Below are 23918 nucleotides of genomic sequence, written 5' to 3'. Positions count from 1 at the left end.
AAGAATATGCATTTTTCAATATGAGACTAAACCTTTCAATTCTTGTATTTATTAACTTTCAATTTATACCCTTTGAGGCAAAGAGTTCTGTGCTTTATGGGCCAATTTTTAAACTGTGAAGTCCATGGGAACAAATTTTTAGCCCTGAATTTTGAAGGGGAATGCAGTGTTCCTTTCTGACTTGTTTTTCCTGCTTATTATAAATATTTTTCTTGGACAAAGGATTGTATTTTAGCGGACATGCAATTTTACAAATTTAATTATTAAAATGACTCTTCTTCCTTTTTTTATGAACTCACATTTTGTTTTTAACTTGTCATGGTGGATATTAAAACCAAATAAAGACAAAATTTTGTCCAAATAAAGACAAAAAAACTCAATATAAAAAAACCCAAAAACCACTTCTGAAATACTCCATTTTTTCTTGTTTAAAAGAATGCTATTTATAGTAGTAGTTGGCATTTCATCAAAGTACATAAGCAAAGGACAGATACTCCTCATTTTTTCCCAGGTTTCTATTCTTTTTCTGAAAGTGAATAAAATATTAGACTTTGGAGAAAGTCTGGGTAGTTTGGTGTGATCTGTTGGTAGCATTTTGCTTTGCCTTAATCTTCTATTTTTTTCTTCCCATTTTATTTATATATTTTTTCGAGATGGAGTCTCACTCACTTTGTCACCCAGGCTAGAGTGCAGGGGCGCGATCTCGGCCTCCTGCATAGTGGAAATTACAGGTACATGCCACCACGCCTGGCTAATTTTTGTATTTTTAGTAGAGATGGTGTTTCACCATATTGTCCAGGTCTTGAACTCCTGACCTTAAGTGATCACCCTGCCTTGGCCTCCCAAAGTGCTGAGATTACAGGCATGAGCCACCGCGCCCGGCCTTCTTACCATTTTAATAACTAATTATTTTGTCTTAAAATACTTGAATTTATTGCAAAAAGGGTATTTTAAATGATTCAGTTCCCTCTTCCATGGTGTTTCTGTAGGGAATAGACTGGAAGCTGGGAAGAAAGTGACCTCCATAAACACAGTTATTTACATTAATTCTCTCTCTGAAGAGAGAATTAGCTCCAAGTGGAAAACCCACTGGACAGGCAGGTGCAAATAAAGCAATGTAACCTGGCAAGTTTCATTTTTAGAAATATGTGGGCTTTATCCAGTTTAGGAGCTTAGCTCATGGTACATTTCTCTCTCCCATCCTTTGGGATTTGGGAGCTCTTTTTGTTTTTGGTTGAGTGTTGGCATCTGCAGTATCTTCCTTCCTCCTAGATCCTTCCTGTCTGCATGTAACTACAGATATGCAGAAGTCTCCCTTATTCTCACCATCCTCCACCAAAGCAGACAGACTCGCAGACAGACAGATCTTGTGTCAGCCCAGTTTATTTTTTAGCTGACAAATTCTCTTCCTTTCCTACTCGTCTTCATTAAAGTGGAGAAAAATACACCTTTTACAAGATGAGTGCATTAAAGAAAAAATGTTACAGAAGGTATTACGTATTTATTACAAACTTAGAAAATACGGCTAACAAATAATAGAATATAAGAGTCAGAATCTTCTAATTTACAGATAGAGTGTTAACATTTTGGCTCTTGGCTTTCTGTCATACGTACACATATGTATAAATGAAGCACTGTGTATATTCTTTAATGACCTGCTTTATTACCCCTTAATACATGGTGAAAATCCTTCCATGTCTTTACATATTCATTATATGTACCTTAATATCATTTTTTTAACCTTTTGTTTTTTCTTTTTAGAAACAGGGTCTTGCTCTCTTGCCCCACTGGAGTACAGTGGCACAACCATAGCTCACTCCAGCCTCAAACTCCTGGGTTCAAGCAATTGTCCCACCCTAGCCTCCAGAGTAGCTGAGACTACAGGTGTGGACCATCATGCCTGGCTAATATAATTTATTTATTTATTTATTTATTTATTTATTTATTTATTTATTTATGACAGGATGTCACTTGCCCAAGCTGGAGTGCAGTGGTGCGATCACGGTTCACTGTAGCCTCCACCTCCCCAGATTCGGGTGATCTTCCCACGTCAGCCACTTGAGTAGCTGGGACCATAGCGTGCGCTACCATGCCTGGCTACGTTTTGTATTATTTTGTAGAGATGAGCTTTTGCCATGTTGCCCAGGCTGGTGGCTCAAGCAATCCACCCACCTGGGCCTCCCAAAGTGCTAGGATTACATGCATGAGCCACCTTGCCCTGCCTGCTAGTATCCTTTTTAATGGTTGTCTTTATGCATGAAAATATACTTTTAAACAGTTCTCATGGATGGACACTGGGAAAGCTAGCCCCCTGTGAGAGTTTGAGCTCCTTAGTGTGAAGACGCTCTCCTGTCAGTTCTAACGTTGCATTTTCCTGGTATGAATCCTGAATATCTGACAGAGGTCTCAGTTAACTTAGAAAGTTTATTTTGCCAAGGTTGAGGGCGTGCACTTGTGACACAGCCTCAAGAGGTCCTGACAACGTGTTCCCAAGGTGGTCAGAGCACAGTGTGGTTTTATACATTTTGGGGAGACATGAGATATCAGTCAGCATATGTAAGATGAACATTGGCTTGGTCCGGAAAGGCGGGACAACTCAAAGTGAGGAGGGGGCTTCCAGGTCATAGGTTAATAAGAGATAAATGGTTGCATGCTTTTGAATATCTGATTAGCCTCTCCGAAGGAGGCAATCAGATATGCATTTATCTCAGTGAGCAGAGGGGTGACTGAATAGAATGGGAGGCAAGTTTGCCCTAAGCATTTCCCAGCTTGACTTTTCTCTTTAGCTTAGTGATTTCTGGGGCCCCAAGATTTATTTTCCTTTCACACCGGGCTTCCTTGATAAGTTCACCTGAGTATCCTGCTAATCTCTCACATTTTTTGGTGCAAAGAGGAATTTTTTTCCTTAATCAATTTCTTTCTGTGCTTAAAAGTTTTTTCACACTTTTTATTTTTTAATGGAGAGACACCATCTTTTAAGTTACCAAAGTTTTAGAAGGTTTTGCACTTCCGTTTCTCCTTCATTACTCTTTTTTTTCTCCTGAGATGAGATCTGGCTCTGTCGCCCAGGCTGGAGTGCAGTGGCATGATCTTGGCTCGCTGCAACCTCTGTCTCCCAAGTTCAAGCGATTCTCCTGCCTCAGCCTCCTGAGTAGCTGGGATTGCAGGTGCCCGCCACCACGCCCAGGTAATTTTTGTATTTTTGGTAGAGACAGGGTTTTGCCATGTTGGCCAGGCTGGTCTTGAACTCCTGACCTCAGATGATCCACCCATCTCGACCTCCCCAAGTGCTGGGACTACAGGCGTAAGCCACTGTGCTTGGCCTGTCCTTCATTACTCTTATAATAATTCAGTAGTCCAGTCCCAGCATGAGGGTGGGGGACTTGGAGTAATATTGGTCAAAGAATATAGTTTGACACGAGCAATAACTTCAAGAGATCTATGGTACAAGGTGATGATTATAGTTAATAACAATTTGGTGTATATTTGAAAATAGCATAGACAGCAGATTTTAAGTGTTCTTATCACAAATAAATGGTAAATATGTGAGGCAAAAGCACTAATAAATAAAATTTTGCCTCTTAAGAGCCATAGAGTCTAATTGAGAATAGAATGGGAGGCAGGTTGTATAATAATGATCATGCCCACCCACCTCACCAAGTCCCAGCAGCAACCTTCTCTCTTCAGTTCAATACCCATTGTGTCCATCTCCCCCTTTCTTGTCTCATTACTCCTCTACTCTTTCAGGCTCTCTGATGTCTAGCACGGGCAATTCTAATAAGCCTCAAACTGGCTTACTTTCTTCCGGCCTCCCTCCCCACAAGTCCATTTTTCATGTTAATCTCACTAAAGCACCCTTCTGATCATGTCACGCTCTTGCTCAGGAAAAGCCAATGGCCCACACTGCCTGCTCATTTAACCCCTTGCTGTGGCCTTCAAAGTCCTCTTCAATTTAAATGCAGCCTGTTTGAAAATTCAGTGGCATCACAGCTCTGATCAAAAACCATCTAGCCAAAGGAACCTCTTCACAATTGTGTCTGCATCATGTTTTTAGGACTTTGCTGTAGCTGTTCTCTCTTCTACAAATGGCTTTCTAACAATTTTTACATGCCTCAAACATAGTAATTCAAGGCCTAGCTCAAATGCAACTTGTTTGTCAAATCTTTCCCTGATCCACTTCTCATCCCCATCAAGACATATTTTTCTATGAATTTATGAATGTATCTGTACCTGATATATTAGTTATAATTTTCTGTTGTCTTAGTCCCTTCCCCAACCACCCCAGGCCGCCGGACCACAGCTTCCTTGAAAGCAACATCTGGATCTCTTTTGGGACTGACACATAGTAGATGCTCTGTAAATGTTATTATTTCTTTGTACAATGTTTTTCACAAAATGGTTGTACAACTAATTTTTATTAAATGACTAGAAAATATAAAACTTAAGACAACGAACATAACAAAGAGTTTGAAATAGTCCCAGTTCTTTTTTTTTTTTTTTTTTGACACAAGGTCTTACTCAGTCACCTAGGCTGGAATGCAGTGGTGCATTCACGATTCCCTGCAGCCTCAAACTCCTGGGCTCGAGCAATCCTTCCACCTCAGCCTCCTGAATAAGTGGTACTACAGGCATGTACCAACACACCTGGATACTTTTTTGATTTTTTGTAGAGACGGAGTCTCCCTGTGTTACCCAGGCTGATCTTGAACTCTTGAGCTCAAGGGATCCTCCCTGGATGGCCTCCCAAAGGGCTGAGATTACAGGTGTGAGTCACTTGCCTGGCCCCCAGTTCTTATTATGTCCGTTGATTTGACTAGAAGTCTTACAAAATGACATAAGACAATTTGAAAAACAGTTCATACAGCCTGCATTATAAAGTTGGTAAGGTAAGCTGCAGCTCTGTGTCTTTTTTTTTTTTTTTTTTTGAGATGAAGTCTTGCTCTGCCACCCAGGCTGGAGTACAGTGGCTCCATCTCGGCTCACTGCAAGCTCCGCCTCCCAGGTTCACACCATTCTCCTGCCTCAGCCTCCCGAGTAGCTGGGACTACAGGCATGCACCACCACATCCATCTAATTTTTGTATTTTTAGTAGAGACAGGGTTTCATCATGTTAGCCGGGATGGTCTCGATCTCCTGACCTTGTGATCTGCCCGCCTCGGCCTACCAAAGTGCTGGGATTACAGGCGTGAGCCCCTGCGCCCGGCAGCTCTGTGTCCTTTTGAAGGTCAATTAAAGTAAATGCAGCAATATTCTAGAGCTGTATAATTTGGTGCATTGTGTGCTGAGTTCCTGAACTGTAGATCGTCTGAATTGAGATGATGCTGTAATTGTAATAAACACCCAGGATTTCAAAGGCTTAGTAAGAAATAAAGACTATAAAATGTATTTTCAAGGTGTTTTAAAATATTGACTATATGTTGAAATGATAATGTTTTGGAGATATTGGGTTGAGTAGCACATATTACTAAGAATTCATTTTACCTGTTTTTTAATGCAGCTTTTAAATTTATGTATGTGATTTGCATTATATTTTTATTAGACAATATTGTCTTAGGGAGAAGATTTAGTCTTATAATCAGCAGCAGATAACTAAAATCCTCCAGCCAATGACTGAACATAGGACCTTTAGGGATCTAGCCTCCCAGACTCACTAGATTTTCATATTCTGTTTAATCAATGGTGGGGCATGTCTAGAAAATATTTTGACCAATCCTTGTTCATTGAATAACACTAAAGTCACCAGTGGGAGGATATTTCTAACATTCTAATTATGCCAATTATTAAGCCACAGTAAAAGCACATTTCTCACATTCATTAGATTATTTAACAAAGTCTCTGGTGTTGATGAAAATAAAGATAACTGACGCCTTTTCAGTGGCCCATTCTGGAGTTTAGCCTTTCTAATTAAATTATAGCTGAACTTCTCTGGAATGTTATACTGGGTTGGGACAAATGTGAGCCTCTAGTGTGGTTTGCACACTAGAATATGTGTGTCTTACTGTGACCGTGGCAAGCTTTTCTAGTGGTTAAGGCACTCAAGATAGCAACCTAGCTGTCTCCTTTCTTAGCTTTTCTTTCATAATTCTTCTTTTCCACTTTATAAAAGAAAGTCATACCTCTCACTCTCCCCAAACTTTACTGTGCTGCATTGCTGTGAGATATCAAACAAGAGGACAATTTAAGAATGCAAAACAAGGAACACTCCTTAAAAATTTTTTTAAATGACTGGTGCCTTGTTGTATCCAGGGCAAGGCTTTGTGTCCAGCTGCCTGCCATCCATCCTTCCATCCATCCATCCATCCATCCATCCATCCATCCATCCATCCATCCATTCCTTTATCTTAGAATGAGAATTCTGAAGTGAGATGTTATTTGGAAACACCTGTAACATGGTTTTTAAATCCAAAACCAAGTCAGACTCCTCTTGTCAGAAAATAAATCTGCTTTGGCTGATTAGTTTGACAGTGAGGACTACTTTTGCTAATTAGGTACCAGAGGAGGCATTTTCTATTAATTGAATGAGCTAAATTTGCAACTCCTTAACAACATGCTAGAAATTACATCTTTTTTGACGATTTAAATTTATGATAAATATCAATTGTCAACTTTAAAATGTGCACAGAAATTCTTTTAGAGGTTCATGAACAAGAGTGTTTGAAGCTTCTGACTTAAACTAGTTTAACACAAGCATATTACACTTTGTATGTTGAAAGCTTTTAAAGTATATTATAGACATTATATAGGAAGTTTTAAGAAGAGAAACAAAAGATGGAAAAAGACAATCCAGAAGAGAAATGGTAGAAAGAGACTGACCCATATGGTGCAGGGGGCCCAGACTGGTACAGTAGGCAGACTCTGTGGCTGAGAATTCCAAGATGGCGGCCTGTGTCACGACAGGTCCAGAGAAGGGTGTTGAAAAAGAATATTCAACGATGCATGACGGAGGGAGGTTTCAATGTTCGAAAAAGTAGAGCAGGCAGAAGGAGGTGGGTTCTGAAAATGAAGAGGAGAGAAAGAGGGGGAGAGTCTTTGCTCCAGTGATTCTCCAAATGATGGGGTGTAGTAAAGAAGGCTTGGCAGCTTTGTTTGAGGAGATGTTCATTGTGGCCCTTGAGGTTATCTAAAGTTTTGTAGATGTCTAATCCTGATGAGCTGGAGACACTTTTCTTTGACCCATGAGTTTTTCCAGGTTGCGTTGTTCTTTGTTGCCACCTGGGGACTCTCCTGTCTGGCAGAATGGAAAGACCAGTGCCTTAACGTATGTGGATTGTTGTTGTCTGGGTCTTGCCTATCTCAAGGTGTCATATGGACTCTGACACACAGAGGATTAAATTGAAGTAAGGAAGCAAGCCAAACTATATTGCTAGTCCTTTTGATTCACTGGAGTTGTTGGCTTCAGAATGTTATCATTGGCTTTTACAGTGCTCATTCACTGCTTGATGCTTTTCCATTTATTATTGAATTATCATATATATTAATATATATGTGTATCAGTCTGTTTTTATGCTGCTAATAAAGACATGGTGGAGACTAGGTAATTTATAAGGAAAAAGAGATTTAATGGACTCACAGTTCCACGTGGCTGGGGAGGCCTCACAATTACGGCAGAAGATGAAGGAAGAGCAAAAAGGTCTTTATCATGGCAGCAGGCAAGAGAGAATGAGAGGCAAAGGAAAGGGGAAACCCCTTGTAAAACCATCAGATCTCGTGAGACTTATTCACTACCACAAGAACAGTATGAGGGAAACCACTCCCATGATTCAGTTACCTCCTACCAGGTTCCTCCCATAACACATGGGAATTATGGGAGCTACACTTCAATGAGATTTGAGTGAGGACACAGACAAACCATATCAATATGTATTCTCTCACAATATAGTTTTTATTTGACTGTGATGACCCAGTGTCATGATCTTAGAAGACACATGGCATACAGTGAAAGGTTTCCTACATTAGCTCTATAGAAAATCATAGCATTCCTACATATGCATATGGGCAGATATTTAGATATTTAAAGTGTTGTTCTCTTTTTCTTTGGATATTTTATACATTTTTTTGTTTGAAAATTGCTGTTTTTTGGATATTGTTTTATTCTATGAATATATGAGGAAGATCCCTCATAACATGAGGAAAATAATAAAGTAATTAAAGTGAGAAAAATATTATTTGAATAATTAGCAGTCTTGCAAGGACATATTTTTGCTGCTATTTTGACAAGTAGAACTTGTCGTGAGAAAGTCTGAAGGTCAAATTACTGGAATGGTTTTTACATTCAAAATGTTTTCCACATTTTTTTCGAGGCTCATACATCCAGAATTATATGTTCATGAAATAACTGCTTTTTCTTGAGATTTCTGTAGACAGTTTGTAGAACATAATAGATGTTTATTTGATAATAATGAAGAGACGAATTTGATTTCATAGAAATTTTCTATCGTAAGGTTAGCCTTTTGTCAATCAATAAAAAAATAGTTTCTGTTGGCTTTTCATGACGGTGACTCATATCATTATGACTAATTCACTGTCTCCTAAATAATCCCTCCTTACTCTATGACATTGCTAGCAATTTTAATGAAAATCTTCACTCCAGGAAAAAAATTCAAAGTGAAGTATTTGTATGTAAGGTTTACAGTCTCTACCCCCCTAAGTGGAGTCTGTTTTTCCACATTTGCAACACATATAATATGGTTGATAGAAAAGGTTTTTTTTTTTTTTTTTTTTTTGCAAAATATATTTCTAGAGGAAAGGTTTCAAACAGTAGCAGATGCCTGTAAATCTTAGAAACATTCTTTCAGTTTAAGTTTAGCAGCTCTAGAAAGCGAAAGTAGAAGAACATTATCTCCTATATTATCTCCTATATTCCTATACATTGTTTAAAAAAACTTGTTTGTTGAAAAGAAAATAGGTTAAGAAGTAAATAAACTAAAATTAGAAGATGGAATTAATGGTTACATTTAATTCTGAAAATAATTATTTTGAGAGTAAATCAATCATTTGGCAATATGGTATGGATTAAATGTGAAAAAGCAATTTCTGAACCCCAGCTTCTTCAGGTTAGCATGCTGTTAAACTTGAACTCATTCAGAAAGTCTTCAGGAGGTCTCTAAGTTTGGGGGCTTCGTTTGGTAGTTTCTGTTTTCAAAGCCAGTCTTACACTAGGATGGCTATACATTTTTTTTTTTTTAAAGAAAATAACAAATGTTAGCAAGGATAGGAGAAATTGGAACTCTCATGCATTATAGTGAAAGTGTAAAACGATGCAGCCGCTATGGGAAATAGTTTGCTGGTTCTTCAAAAATCTAAACATAGAATTACCATATATTAACCTAGCAATTTCAACTCCTGCATCTATACCCAAATGAACTGAAATCAGGAACTCAGATACTTGTACACCAGTGTTCATTGTGGCATTGTTCAGAATAGCCAAAAAGTGGTCAACTAGTGCTCCTCTTTAGACGAAGGGATAAAGAAACTGTAGTTTATACATACAATGCAACATTTTCCACCCTTAAAAAATAATGAAGTTCTGATACAAACTACAACATGGATGAAACCTTGAAAACATTATACTAAATGAAATAAGCCAGACCCAAAATGACAAATATTGTATGATTCCACTTACATGACATATCTTAAATAGGCAAATGCATAGAGATGGAAAGTAGATTAGCTATTACCAGGGGCTGGCGGGAGTGGGGACTTACTGCTTAATGACTGCAGAGTTTCTGTTCAGTGTGATGAAAAAGTTTTGGGAATAGATAGTGGTTATGGTTGTATAACATTGTAGGTGTAACTAATGCCACTGAATTGTATGATTTAAAATGGCTGAAATCACAAATATTGTTATATATCTTTTACCACAATTAAAAAATCTATTAATGGGCCCAAAACGATTGAATTGTAAACTTTAATTGGGTGAATTATATGGTAGGTGAATTTAAATGGGTAAACTGCATGATAGGTGAGTTGTATGGTAGGTATGTGGGTGAATTGTATGGTAGGTGAATTTTATACCTTCATAAAACAGTTTTTTAAAAAGAGGCAGTCTTGTGAGTAGGAGGAGAGCTAGGTAAGGAGACATGGATCCTGATTTGATTTATGGCACCATTCAACTGTGTGTCATGAGGGGTAAGCCCCTGACCTCTCTGGTCACAGGACGGGATCCCATCAGGCACCCTCTTGCATACTTCCTACTTCTATCCTCTGTGGCTCCGTGATAGTAAGGCGGATAGTTTTGGTGGATTAGGTTGGTTCTCAGCTGGAACAAACATGATCCTCTGGCCAGGTGCAGTGGCTCACGCCTGTACTCCCAGCACTTTGAGAGGCTGAGGCAGGTGGTTCATGAGGTCAGGAGTTCGAGACCAGCCTGGCCAAGATGGTGAAACCCTGTCCCTACTAAAAATACAAAAATTAGCCAGGTGTGGTAGCATGCACCTGTAATCCCAGCTACTCGGGAGGCTGAGGCAGGAGAATCGCATCAACCTGGGAGGCGGAGATTGCAGTGAGCTGAGATCACGCCATTGCACTCGATCCTGGGCAACAAGAGCGAAATTCCGTCTTAAAAAAAAAATTCCTCTGACCTCTGATGCTGAAAATGATGTAAATTCTAAATGCAGTCCAGATGTGGCTGTAGACATTCTAGAACCCCAAGGCTCCATAATTGCCTTCAGTTTTAGGCAGAGTGGATGGGTCACTGGGTCATGCTAGCAGAGCATGTGCTTGCTTAAGGAGGTTGATTTTTTTTCAAATAATCTCTATTTTATTACAAGAACATTTTTAAAGCATATATTTTAACTCCATACCCTTCTTCTTTTTTTTATAGGCATAAACAGTTTTCAGGATTGAAAACTTCCTGAAATTTGGATTATCTTAGCCTTATTTTGACGTCATTATATGCTATAGCCCTCTGTGTTTTCTTGTAGATACCACGATTATATTAAACATGTTCTTTTTTGTGAGGTATTGAATCTGAGGCTGAAATGAAGAGGTATTGATAAGGTTTGTTTTGTCTAGAATGCCCTTCCCATGTTTGCATGAACTATACTTCGTCTATTATTCAAGATATGTTTTAAAGCTTTCTTTTTTTCATTAAACCCTCTTTAACCTCCTCCTACATGGAAGTGCATTGAACACAGACTCCACAATCAGTTGGACCTAGTTCTGTTTGTGGCCCAGCATTTGCTGGGTGGGTGATGCTGGACAATTCATTTACTTCTGCCTCAGCCTTCTTCTTTGACAAGTGGAGTTGTTTTCTTTTTGCTTCTCACTTCCACCATTTCCACCTCTCCTTGCCTTAGGGCGGAGAGGAGTTACTAGCAAAAAGACTGGCAGGCAGCATTGCCTGCTCTTTCCTGATCACCATTGCTGAGGATTGGCATTTGTATTTTAATACGATGTCCACACTCTGGAAAGGAATAATCTGGAAAGAAGACTGGGAAGTAGATGGTTTGCCTGTGTCATCACCACATTTTCCCTGTTCCCTGGGGTGGTGTAACCTGCTCTTGTAATCTTCTTTAATTTCTGGAAGAACCTGGCTTCGGAAGGTATTGTGCTGTAGGTTTTCCCAGGAGTTTTGTTTGCTTTAGAGGTTCTTAACAACCATCATTGCCTTGGAGCCTTTGTCAACATTTTAGGCTTCCTTGTACTAAACAGATTTGCTTGTCGGGCCACACTTGTGCCTTTTCACTTATTCTCACCAGGGACTTCCTTCACTGGGCATCTGGCTGGGATTCTTGTTGCATTAGTGCACACTCAAGGGCCTCTGAAGAGTATCATGGAAGCATGTGCAGGCATTTTTTTCCCCTCCAATTATTCGTTATCCAGGACAATGATACTACTTCAATTGTTCAGGCCAGTCTGGATATCAGGATCATTATCTGTATGGCAGGTCAGGTTGTTATGAAGAAGCACCCAGGAGCTATGATGTATACATAGCAGGACTGAGAGAAGAGGAACAGCTGGCTAGAGCATGAAGAGCCAGCCTCTGGGATCGAGGAAATACCAGGAATAGCTCACTGTCTTGCGGGCTGCTTCTCTCAGAAGAAATGAGACTATAACGGCTTCACAGGTTTGATAGCCAGTGAGGTGGCACAGCATCTTGGGAAGACATGGTCCACTTGTGTTATTATTACCCATCGGATTCATTCCCCACTCAACTAGTCCATTGTAAACTAAAGCAAAGTATGTTGTTAAAAAAAAATCAACTTGTATTTAGCTTTTTACAGAGTGAAGTGAAAGTCTGTTTTAAATGTGGGTTTTAGCTTTAATAACTTCAATGTTTAAATGTGGCAAACTCACAAAAATATCATTTGAAATGTTAATTATCTAAACTTCTTGTACACTTAGGTAGTTTTGACAATTCTGAAAACTACATTTTTAATTTTAGCTTTTTTTAGGTCCTCTGAGGATGTCAGATTTTGAAAGAAACTCAGGGAGGTTAAACATTCTGTTTGAGAGCAGTCTGTCTCATGTTGGCTTTGTTTCTTTGTCTACATATTTATAATATTTTACAGATTATTATATAATATTTATTATTTTCATTTGATATTTTAATACATATTGTTTAAATAAATGAATTCGTGTTTGGGTATGATTGGGTATGATGAAACAAGAGAGCATAATGGCATAACTAAGTGTGAGCAGCAGATTTATATTGGGGGTGATTCACATGTAGGGCCCTCAAAAGGAAGAAATGAGAGTATGATCTGAAATACTTTTGTTGCTTCCAAAATAATCTTCTTTGCTAATGAGAAATTGGCTTTCTAGGGTGTGTTAAATTTTGTGTGTGTGAAAGAGGCCTTGATAAAATCAATCCAAGTTTAAAATCATCCAATAAGAGATTTCTTTCTTGGCTAAAGGTCTAGGTGCTTCTTTTTTAAATAGCTGCACTTTAGGGAACTCATGTTACGTTAGTGCCAGCCAGCTGGACACTCTTAAATTGCTTCAAATGGTGTACTAGAGGATAATGCTTTCTCTCTAATAACAGTGGAGTTTTAGAGATGATTTGTGTCCTTTCATAGGGGAAACAACTCCTAATTTCTCTGCCACATTTCCGGTTTAGGATTTAAATTGAGATATGTTGCTACATTCTGCTAAAACAATTTTCAATACGCATTTGAGCTGGTGAAGTGAAAACATTTTCAAACCAGTTTCCTTGAAGATTTATCAAGCAGTTTTGTTGATGCATCTTGCTTTACTTCTTTTACCTATCAAAGAAATAAAATTCCAGGCTAGGCAGCAGTGAAGGCCTTTGAATCTGTGTGAGCATGTCAAAAGCATTTTAAGAAGAGCAAAATATTTAGAGGAAGAATTTGGAAAAGCAGCCTTAAGGGATTTAACACATTTTTCTTCTTCTAATTCAGTCTCGTGTTCATCCCTCTAATGGAGAAAGGTCATTAATGGATAAGATTTGCTACGCCAGCAAAGGCTTTCAGAAACAAAATGGTTTTCAAAAATCCAAGCCTAAGGAAAACACTGGTTTGAATTTGGAAGCTTGAAAATACATTTGGAGAAGGTTTATGTGCAGTAGAAATTATACTCATTCACTTAATATTATACATATCTATTTATAATCAAATTATATGTAAGTTTGTTGTATTCTTACACATTTTTGTTTTGGAGAAGTTAAAATAACGAATTGGCTTGATAATGAGGATTGAAATAATTTGAGACTGTGGAAGTTCCATATAACTTTCTAGGCAGACAAAATGGCTGATCAGAATAGCATGACAGAAGTTTAGTTATCCTGTTACCCGTCTGCTATTTTTACGCCCCCCAGATCTAGGCCAAGATTGTTTACCTTAATTGTTGTGATGTGGAGGTTAGTAAGTGTGGCAAGTTTGTTACATTTAAATCTCATAATTGAAAAGCCACAGGCAAATTCTTGTTTTTTTACCGAATTCCTGTCTAGTAGAAAATAATAAGTATGTCTGTTTGTATGTGTGTGTGTCTGAAAAAAGGAAAATGCAAACTAGTCTTTGAAATATGTATACCCTTTCCCGCATTTTTAAATGTATCAAGAGAATGAATGCAGAAGTGTATTTATAAACTTTGAAGTATTTTTGAAACATTTGGATGTTAGAAAATGTATTGTTTACAGACGAATAATTTATCTGTTACTTGGACTTATATTCTGACATTGACTTGACCCATAAAATAAAGACTATTGTTGAAACATTATCTTATTCATTTTTACAAACATAAGAATGGGAATCCATAAATTTGATTTCATTGTATATGTGATAAAATGGAAAGATTATTGTCATTTGATAAGGTAAAAGTGCTCATTTCTTTGTCCACTTTATATCTGGGGAGAAACCTACATAGTATGAGATATTTTAATATGTTTTTGAAATAAGAAAGTTAAATGCTCTGGAAATAGGTTGAGAAAATGTAAAATGTAGTGAGATTTTTTATAATTTTTTCCTTTTTTATGGCCTCAAATTCTTAAGTTGTGTGAATGTTATCAAATTAAGATAATTTAATACTTATTTATGACCTTTCTATATTTGTTATTCATAGGATTAAATAAAACTGCATATAACCAGATTTATAAAAATACATCCTTTTTAAGGTAGTGGGACAAATAATTGGATTTTCCAAATGCCCTAAACACGGATATTTAATATTAAATTCATTTTGGTGAGGCTGGTATAGCGCCTTCTTCAGGTTGATGTGTGGTGGTAGCCTTGTATTCTGAGTATAATCTCTGCTGTGTCCCTCTTTGATATGAAGATGGCAAAGGGTCATTCAGTGTGTAAGCACTTTCTCTTGGTTAATAAATGGCTTATGTGGCCTTGATCAGATAATATAAAGCTTGAAATAGGGATTGTTGCTGTCTTTGCTGTCCTTTCTTGAAGGAAGGTCACCTCTGAGCACCATTAACATCAAGGAGTTTCTTAAACAGCAGTTTTGTTTTCTATACCACTTGCTCCCTTAGTGTCTTGGAGAAGGTCTCCAATTACCTTTATGGAGTTGTAAATGCGTTTTTTTTTTTTTTTTTTTTTTTTTTCCTGAAGCTGCTGCTATATTTATTCTGGGAATGACCTTTTAATTACAAACTCTCCTTCCACAAAGGGGTGAGGACCAAAGACCACAAACTGGGTGAAGTGGTAGATGAATGTCTAATGATCCTAGTAGAGGTTTGTGAGCAGGTCTGTATTTAATGTGGAATCGATGCTGGAGGGCCAAGCACACCTGGGCCTCCTCCATTATTATTTTGCTGTTCCGACGTGGGAGGCAGCCCAGCAGTATAAAAGGTGGCAGAGGAGGCAGGACACACATATGGATGGAGCCACACCTTTCTGCACTGTTGTAGATACTCCTTGGACAGCTTTCTGAACAACTGATAGAGATTGTCAAAATGCTGTTTTGTAGGCTTTAAGACAACAATGACTCTTTTACTGGCTTTAACAGAAAATCGAGTGGTGATGGAAGAGAGTATGATCTGAAGAGGTCCAATGGACATTTATCTGCCTTGCTTACACTTTTACTATAATCATTATAACAAGCTGGACACCAGCTCTTCATCAAGTGATTGTCATTTGTATTCACTAACCTTTACAGTACTCTTGCAAACTAGATATTATTTATCCCTATTGTACAGATGAGAACCGTGAGGCTAGGCGATGTTATAATGACCCAAGGTCACACAATAAATGGATTGGGACACTGTCTATTTGGTTCTAGAGAAAATCCTTTTCTCTTTTTGTTAGCCACACGGCCTTCTTGTATGTAACCAAATCCTTCTACCCATCTTTAAAAAGTTCAGGGTGGTCAGTCTTTTAAAGTAACTTTTCATTTTTTATGGCTTATAAAATTAATTTGTAATCAAAACCAAAATTGATAATGGTTTTAAATTCTTCTGATTTTTCTACCTGTAAAAGTTTGTATAGATCAAGATCATTAAAACCTCATGTCAATCTTACTACAGGAAAATGGGTTACAAGATTGACTATAAACCTTATGCTGTCATTCTAGAGGGTGTAGGACCAGTATGAAGAGGGAGGAAGTCACGAATTCCTGAGTTTTTATTGGATAACTTTAATTTTTGTTTTGAACATGAAGACATTTTGATTATGCTGAAATTTTACTTCAACAAAATGCAGCAGAAAATGCTGTGGGTACTAGCTGGAAAGTAGGTCTCTGATTCGATCCCATAAACCTGGATTTGGTCTCTGATGGCAGGACTCCGGGGCTTAGGGTGAGACAGCCTGGTTCCTTGGGAAAGGTGCCCGAGCCTCCCTCTGTTGTAGGCAGTGTTGGGCTCCATAGGTGAACCGGGCAGTCATCACATTCTGCATCAGCTGCGCATCATTGTGCTCCAGGAGCTTGACTAATAGGACTATTTTAAACTCTTCGAGGATAGAGATAACCTTATTTGGTGCTTTACTAAAGGTACAGACTCTCATACTTTTTCCATCTCTTTCTTTTTCCATTCCACAGATGAACACAATGATGTACAGAAGAAAACCTTTACCAAATGGATAAATGCTCGATTTTCAAAGGTAACCGACACTTTCAAAAACTTTGATGGTTCGGATGCGTCATTCTGATTGAAGGAGTTTGGTTGGAAGTGCAGTAAATTTTCCCCAGGAAATGTCACCTAGCAGAAGTCTTCTAAGTATGCAGATACATTTATTCTTCTTTTATTCTCTTCCAAAATACGTTTAAATGGAAATTCTCACATACATAGTTTATGGGACGCTATTGACTTTTACCTGGCCTTCTCCAGATATTTAAGGCAACAATTAGCTGCTTTAGATTCTGCAAATCCTGGGTACATCTGGGAAAGGATATATCATTGGGAAAATTTTTGTGTTCTCTTGGTTAAGAGGATTATGATTTCATTTTGCCTGGTTAAAACCAAATGTTATCATTCAGGAAGTCTTTCTACCCTGTCAAAAATATTTATGGATTTTTATTCTTGTAGATGTGGCTAATAATATTTATCTGCCTTGTGGTTTTTTTTTTTTCTCGTGTACTTCCTTAATTCCATCCCCCCTCCCCCGCAAAGATCTGCTCTTAGCATTTCTGACTATTTAGAATATAATCAATGCTTTGAGCAATAATTTTTCTTAGGGGCAGACCATGCTGAAGAGAGGAATTGTCAGTGCTATTTTCAAATCTGTTCTAATATGATTATCTCTTAGTTATTGGTGTTGGAATTTTGTGCACTAAGCCTCAGGTGGGAAGAGAGTTTTCAGGGTAACAGATTGTGTTACTCTTCTATAGCAAGATGAAAAATAGAAGTTTCTCAGAGAAACACTGTTATGGTCTTTTAAACAGTATAAAAGCTATTTTAATGAAGACTTGCTTTTCAAAATTTTTGGTTGCTTTTCGAAAGTTGTAAAGGTCAGGGAGACAAACATTGGTATTTCCTGAGGAAAAAATGAGGCTATCTTAAGGTTAGTTTGAGTAGCAGCATAGTTTAAAAAATGACCCACATCCCAATATTTATAGTTGGTTATTTGATTTCACTGCTCTTAGGCTTTACAAGTTTATCTTGAGGGATATTTTATCTTGCCTGTGAGTATGTAAGAAATGTGAAAATTAACTTTGACAGAGGTTTAAAAATATAGAGAATTAGAACATAAAGGTGCTTGCATAATTGGCAGTTATATGTGTAGGATTATTCCAAAGCACATGTAGGCATATTTTGGTACATTTTAATTTGTTTTATTCCAGAGACACAGGTAACATATGTGCATCTCGGGCTTAACATGAATAAAAACTTTTGAAGTATTCATCTGCATGTGACCATTTTCCAGAGAATGTAGTTTTAGTAACTGGGAGTCTGGATATGAGGTGCTTTATTCCAGTGGTTTCATGATTGCTTGTATAAGTAAGATTATTCATCCTGGTTATTCATGAGGATAACACGGGAATTGTTTAGATAGAACAAGTGAAGCAGTTTTTAGCAGCTTAATTTAGTCTTTGGGGAAGAATTGCCTTAGAACTAATTTTGAAGATTGTTTTGAAAGCATTAAACTTGGTAGACCTAAGTTTAGAAAGCATTTGAAACTGGGTAAATTACTTTTTACCTATTTATGACAATGGAGAGCAATAGGTAGTACGATAGGACATGGAAAGGGTTTGCAGAGGAAGAGAGATGAGAACTGAGAAAGAATAATTGAAAAGAAAGTTCTCAATGTTTATGGCGGGTCATTGACACCTTTAAAAAGACCTCACATAAAACAAACTCTGGTAGTACCAGACTAGTTTATTAAACGAACTTGATATTTAAATTTGTACATTTATAATGTCTATTATTTTGCAATATAAATGGGGGCTTTAAGTCCCATGTAAATTGTTTGCCCTGGGATATTTGTATTTCTTACCAAACTACTAGAAAAGACTTGGTAATTTTTATCATTTTTAGTAAAAGTTATAGTTATGGAACACAGAACTTTGACCTAAAAGCTTTTAGCTAAAAGTGTCTGTGTTCGTGTTTGGAGATGGTAGTTTCTGAGCTCAGTTTCTGTGTTAGTGTTTGGAGATGGTGTTTGGAGAAAAACTACCAAAAGTGGGATGACTCTGAAAACTTTTATTTTCATCTAGCAAGAAATCAAAACCTAGAAGGAATTTGTCTGAGAAATTATGAATATGTGGAGATGGGAGGCTCATGGCAGTGACACTAAACATTCACATTATTTTTTCTTTCCTCTGGCTGTCTTAAGACCATAAGCTGAACTGCTTCCAATTGGGGATAGTGAAAGAGAGAGTAACACATTTCTAGACCGGGAGATTTCCATAGACTCCCATGTGGCTTAACCCTTGCTGAGCTGGGGAAAGACTGTATTTGTGCCTGGTATTACTAGGTAATGCAGAGGCTAGAACAAGAAAAAAAAAATCCCATTGAAGGGAATGAATTTTTTAAAATCCGTGTCCTTTGGCACATTGTGGTGAGCTTTACAATATAATTTTTCAGTGGGTCCACTACTCCCCTACAGTGTGGGTTCCTAAACAGAGCAACAGGGCCCCTGTGCTGAGAAATCCAAACAGACACTGATGGCACCTTCTGCCATTTAGGAATTTGTTTTAAAACAGGCATTTGTCTGGATATTTCCTTTGTGGCCTCCTTCCCATCAAAAGTCTCAATCAAACATCGAGTCTTGTTAATTCCAATATGTACATATATTCAAAATTGTCCACTTACTCTATGTAGAGTGACATGTCTCTTTTCTAAGTCATTGTTATTGGTGTTGGAAAAAATGGTGAGAGACTTTACAATGGGCAAGAAAGACTAGTGGGTGTCCTGTTAGCTCAGGCATCTGAATTATCTCTGCGTTTAATTATTTTTGAGCTACATTACAACTAGGTAAGTTGTGGAAAATAGGTATGCAAGTGATTCTTATCCATAAAAATGAAAATTGTTTGGAAAGCAGTTATTATTGCTCCTTGGATAGACCAGTTTTTGTATCTATTGCAAATCTACTTCAGTTTTCATCTTTCTTATATAAAACATGTGTTTTTAAAAATTTTCCCCTGAACTGGTTGTAACACCTTATTGGGTCCCTCATTAATTAATGAGTTAAATAAAGTCTTTAACACACATTATTATCACATTGGTTTGAGAGTGATAACCTTACCTTGTTTGAAAATTATCGTTGAATACATGGACCACTGTGAGAATCTGCTAATTGGTTCTTCATTCCATGCCCCACCTTCTCCATCTCCCTATCCTTTTTTTTTTTCTTTTTTTCTTTTTTTTTTTTTTTGAGACAGAGTCTTGCTCTGTCGCCCAGTCTGGAGTGCAGTGGTCCAATCTTGGCTCACTGCAGCCTCTGCCTCCCAGGTTGCAGCGATTCTCCTGCCTCAGCCTCCCTAGTAGCTGGGAACATGGGTGCATGTCACCACGCTCAGCTAATTTTTGTATTTTTAGTAGAGATGGGGTTTCACCATGTTCGCTAGGCTGGTCTCGAACTCCTGACCTCAAGTGATCTGCCTGCCTCAACCGCTCAAAGTGCTGGGATTATAGGCGTGAACCACCGCACCCGGCCTCCCCTTCCATTTTCAAGAGAGTATCTATAGTGTTTCTAAAGGGTAAACCTGAATACGTTTTTTTCTTCTGTAAGCTCTTTCATTGGGTGCCCATTGTCCTTTTTTAAAAAAACAAAATTAGAAATTGAAATTGTACATATTTTTGATATATAGTGTGATGTTTTGGTCTTACTTGGTTCTTAACACTCTAAATAGCTACCTTCCAATTTACTCCTAATTTTATTGTACTTTCCTTTTGCTCCCTCTTTATGCTCCAGCCACGCTGTCTCTGCTTACCATCCCAGTGGCCTTCCTGGCCTTTGCACACAGTCCTTTCTCTATCTCTTCCTGGGCAGCTCCTACCCTTCCTTCTTGCCTGAACTTAAATGTTGCTTCCTCAAGGATCTCTTTTCTGAGCTTCCAGACTAGGGTAGAAAAGCTGTATACTATCAAAGTGTTATGATTTGAAGCACTTACCATACTGTAATTTAAATAGTTGCCAGTCTTTTTTCCTAGGTTAGGCATAAGCTCTGTGGGTGCAGGGACTGTCTATTTGCTCATTGGCATATCTTTTGGCATTTAGTAGGTATCCAGTAAGGTATTTGTAGGCTTAATAAATAAATGAATGACAATGACATAGACATACATTAAATATGCCTAATTCTATATGTTCACAAGCCACTTGGGGATGGTTGCATTGGAAAGAGACAAGAGTAGAGTTTAGGACTGAGTGCAACATGGCATGAATTGTGCTATGTCCTGGATATGAATATAATGCATCAGGGCTTTTGCTGCATTTTTCACAAAAATAAGCAAATCCAGCTATCCAGACTTTCCCTGTTTACCTGATTTCTTGGAGTTGTGCTACAGTGATTGTTAAATGACCACTTGGACTTAATGTATATTATTGTTTTATTTACCCAGTACAGTTCTTCACATAGGATCTAACTACTACATTCACTGTGAAGAAAAATAAGACTAAAAACTTAAGGCTAGCACAATTCTTTTCTTGATAAGGGATTTGGTAAAGAACTTGACAATAATATTGGTCTAAAACCATCTTTTAATTTGTAACTGTATACGAATATACAGTAGCCAAGACAGCACTCACTCAAAATATGTATTCTTTTTGCCGCAAATCCTTGTTAACATATCATAGAGTATACGGTGCTTTGGAATTCAAGGATCCTGAGAAGTCATAGTGTACAGTAAATTATGGCTCTTGGATTTTTAAAACTTATGAAGAGCTCAAAAAAGTGATTATCTAAAAAAAAAAGCAAAAAGTTATGAAATTAAACACTTATTTCTGGATATCCTGCTCATTTATTTATGACCTCAGGCAAATTATTAGTCAAATTTTTCAGGTCACCTGGTCTACATTTCTATAGCCATAAGACACAATTGGTCATTATTACCTGCCTTATATCATGAAGAAATATTGAGGCATTGCTGTGAAGTGTATAGGAGATGATAATTACTTAGGAATGCAAAATAAAAAACCTATCAGGTACCTTGAATTTGTGATATTCCTGATCTGTGGATCTGTGCCACACATATAAACAGAAAAGGGAAAAAGCATTGGCTCATTAAGCCCACGTTCTTCCATTATATGGTGTATATGACTTGAGTTTTTTGCCCCTTCTAAATTTCAGAGCCTCTGGTTTGTTAGCCGGCCGGTCTCCCAAGGGAGGCAGCAAAGGCCTCATTGCTTTGCTGTTGGGAAATTTGCTCTGACTTTGAGCCTGCATTTTCTTTGGCTGACTTTCAGAGCTGCTCATCTGGCAGAGCTGAAAACATACAAATTGCATAAGTTATTTTATCAATTTGGTGAGACAGTTCTCTAAAGAGGCTTCACAAATAAAGGTTAGGTAGAAAATATGCAAACTTAGAAATGCTGAACTTGAGTTTGTGCAAATTTCTGCTTTTCTCTTTTCTAAGACACAGATGAGCCAAGTTTTCATGTAAGTTACAATTCCAAATTTGAAATTTAAATTGACAGAACCTAAGAGAGAAAAGCTATGAAGCATTTTTTTTATGGATTCCAATATGGAGAGCTATTAAGATGCTTTCCTTTAGGAGACAATGAGACATTGCTTTTAGATATTGTTTTTCTACTTTTTTCGTGTTGGAAGTTAATGATCACTAAAATAGGGGTGGGAAAAGATGAGGAGAGAGATTTGTACAGGAGGTGCAATAAAAGGAGCCCAAACCCTTTTCCACCTCTAGGTGTTCAATCTTCTCTTTAGTACTATAAACAGGCTGACAGGCTTCCTATGTGATGATAAATACCATCTGTAGTAGAGGCTTGAGCTTGAAGAGCTACACACTGGGTCTGCCATTGGTTTATTTCATGAGTATGCATATGGCAACTCAACTGATTGTTTTAGGAGCCATTCACATTCAAGTGGTTCCTTAAAAAGAAGTGTGAATTTGTGTCTATTCACTAATACCTCTAAAAAGAAAACAATAAAATATACTCCATATTCTTAAACACCAGCTTCCAGATATACTTTGGCTGTACTTATGCAAGCTTTGTTGTTGTTGCTGTTTGTTTTGTTTTCATTCAGTTTGAATTTTTAAAATTTGATTTTTATCTCAAAATTGTTTATAAAATGAACTTCACCTTGGTTAAAACTAAAAACAAATGATTAAAATTAAAACTGTTAAGTATTATTTAATATGCTATGCTTTGATGAGTACTTAATAAAGGGTTTTGATTCGGCCTATTGGTATTCATAATTGTGAAGCAAATTTGGTAGTCTTTATAATTGATGATCAGTTTAGAAATTGATCAACTGGGAGGAAATGACTATTCACCCTTCACCTAGGAAGGAGTGAGCAGGACCACCTTCCTTGTGCTTTTCCATTCAGCCTTTTGTGGCCCCACCATCTCTAGCTTCAGAGATGGGCTCTGGTGGTGCAGGGAAGGGTGGGCTTATGCCGGGGTGGGAAGTAAGGTATCAAGAGGGGATTGCTGAGAGGTAGTTGTTGAGGGGAGAGAAGCTCTACCTATTACACAGAGTAAGGAGACACTGGACCCATTACCAGCCGTATCTGGCCTGGGAAACTTTTAGCTGCAATTGCCACAGGTAACAATTCACCAGCCATAAGGGGAGTCACACTTGGGGGGAAGCTGACATTTATTTTTGTTATTATTTGTTGGAGAAATAAAAAATCCTACCAACACTGGTACCTCTTGGTACCAACATAGAATACAGAGAAAATACAATTTACAATTAAGTGTGCATGTGTGGTTAAGTGCATGCAGGCAGTTGGTTAAAGACGACAAAGTCTAGACAGAATCTCACACAAATATTCAGTAAAGTAGGAGAAAGAACAACGAACACTTGTCTCTGTGAGAGACAACTAGATGTGCCATGTTGTGATGGTTTCTGTCCACCTTCTCAACAACTCCTGTGTTTAACTTAACTTGGAAAACGAGACTGGGTTTATCTATTTCTTGATCACAAAAATTGGGTCTATTTTGTTTTAAGGAGACACCCTAAGGGAAGGGAAGGAGCAGTGTAGCTGCCTCTCCTTTATATATATTGAACAAAGGAACTTTCATTTATTTACCTTTACACTGTCAGAATCAGTGCATTACCAGTGCCTCACCCTAGTCCCATGGAAGCCTATCTTTTGAAGGACTGCGTTCTTCAAACATTTCTACTGTATTGCCAGTTGTGTATACATGGAATAAGCTGTATTGTTTCCTGAGTTTGCCTACAGACCTTGCCTGGTATGCATGTGCAGTCAGAGCTATTTATTTATTTATTTCATTTCTGTAGGTTTTTGGGGGAACAGATGGTGTTTGGTTACATGAGTAAGTTCTTTAGTGGTGATTCGGTGAGATTTTGCTGCACCCATCACCCGAGCAGTATACACTGTACCCAATTTGTAGAATTTTATCCCTCACCCCCACTTCCACCCACCCCCTC

The 23918-nt window shown here is 37.8% G+C and overlaps 1 protein-coding gene and 1 pseudogene across 12 annotated transcripts in view; both read left to right on the top strand.

The window, feature by feature from the left end:
* Positions 1–23918, top strand: part of UTRN (utrophin) — a 590704-nt gene that overhangs the window by 99058 nt on the left and 467728 nt on the right. For all 12 annotated transcript variants that reach the window (XM_021936868.2, XM_021936864.2, XM_021936872.2 and 9 more), the window contains one exon: positions 16444–16505. In XM_021936868.2, coding sequence (XP_021792560.2) covers positions 16444–16505 — 62 coding nt within the window. The remainder of the gene's footprint in view (positions 1–16443; positions 16506–23918) is intronic.
* On the top strand, positions 7795–16437 carry LOC110742998 (annotated as a pseudogene).

This window comes from Papio anubis, chromosome 6 (assembly GCF_008728515.1).
Source record: "Papio anubis isolate 15944 chromosome 6, Panubis1.0, whole genome shotgun sequence".
Taxonomy (NCBI): Eukaryota; Metazoa; Chordata; class Mammalia; order Primates; family Cercopithecidae; genus Papio; species Papio anubis.
This window is presented reverse-complemented; position numbering and strand designations above follow the sequence as displayed.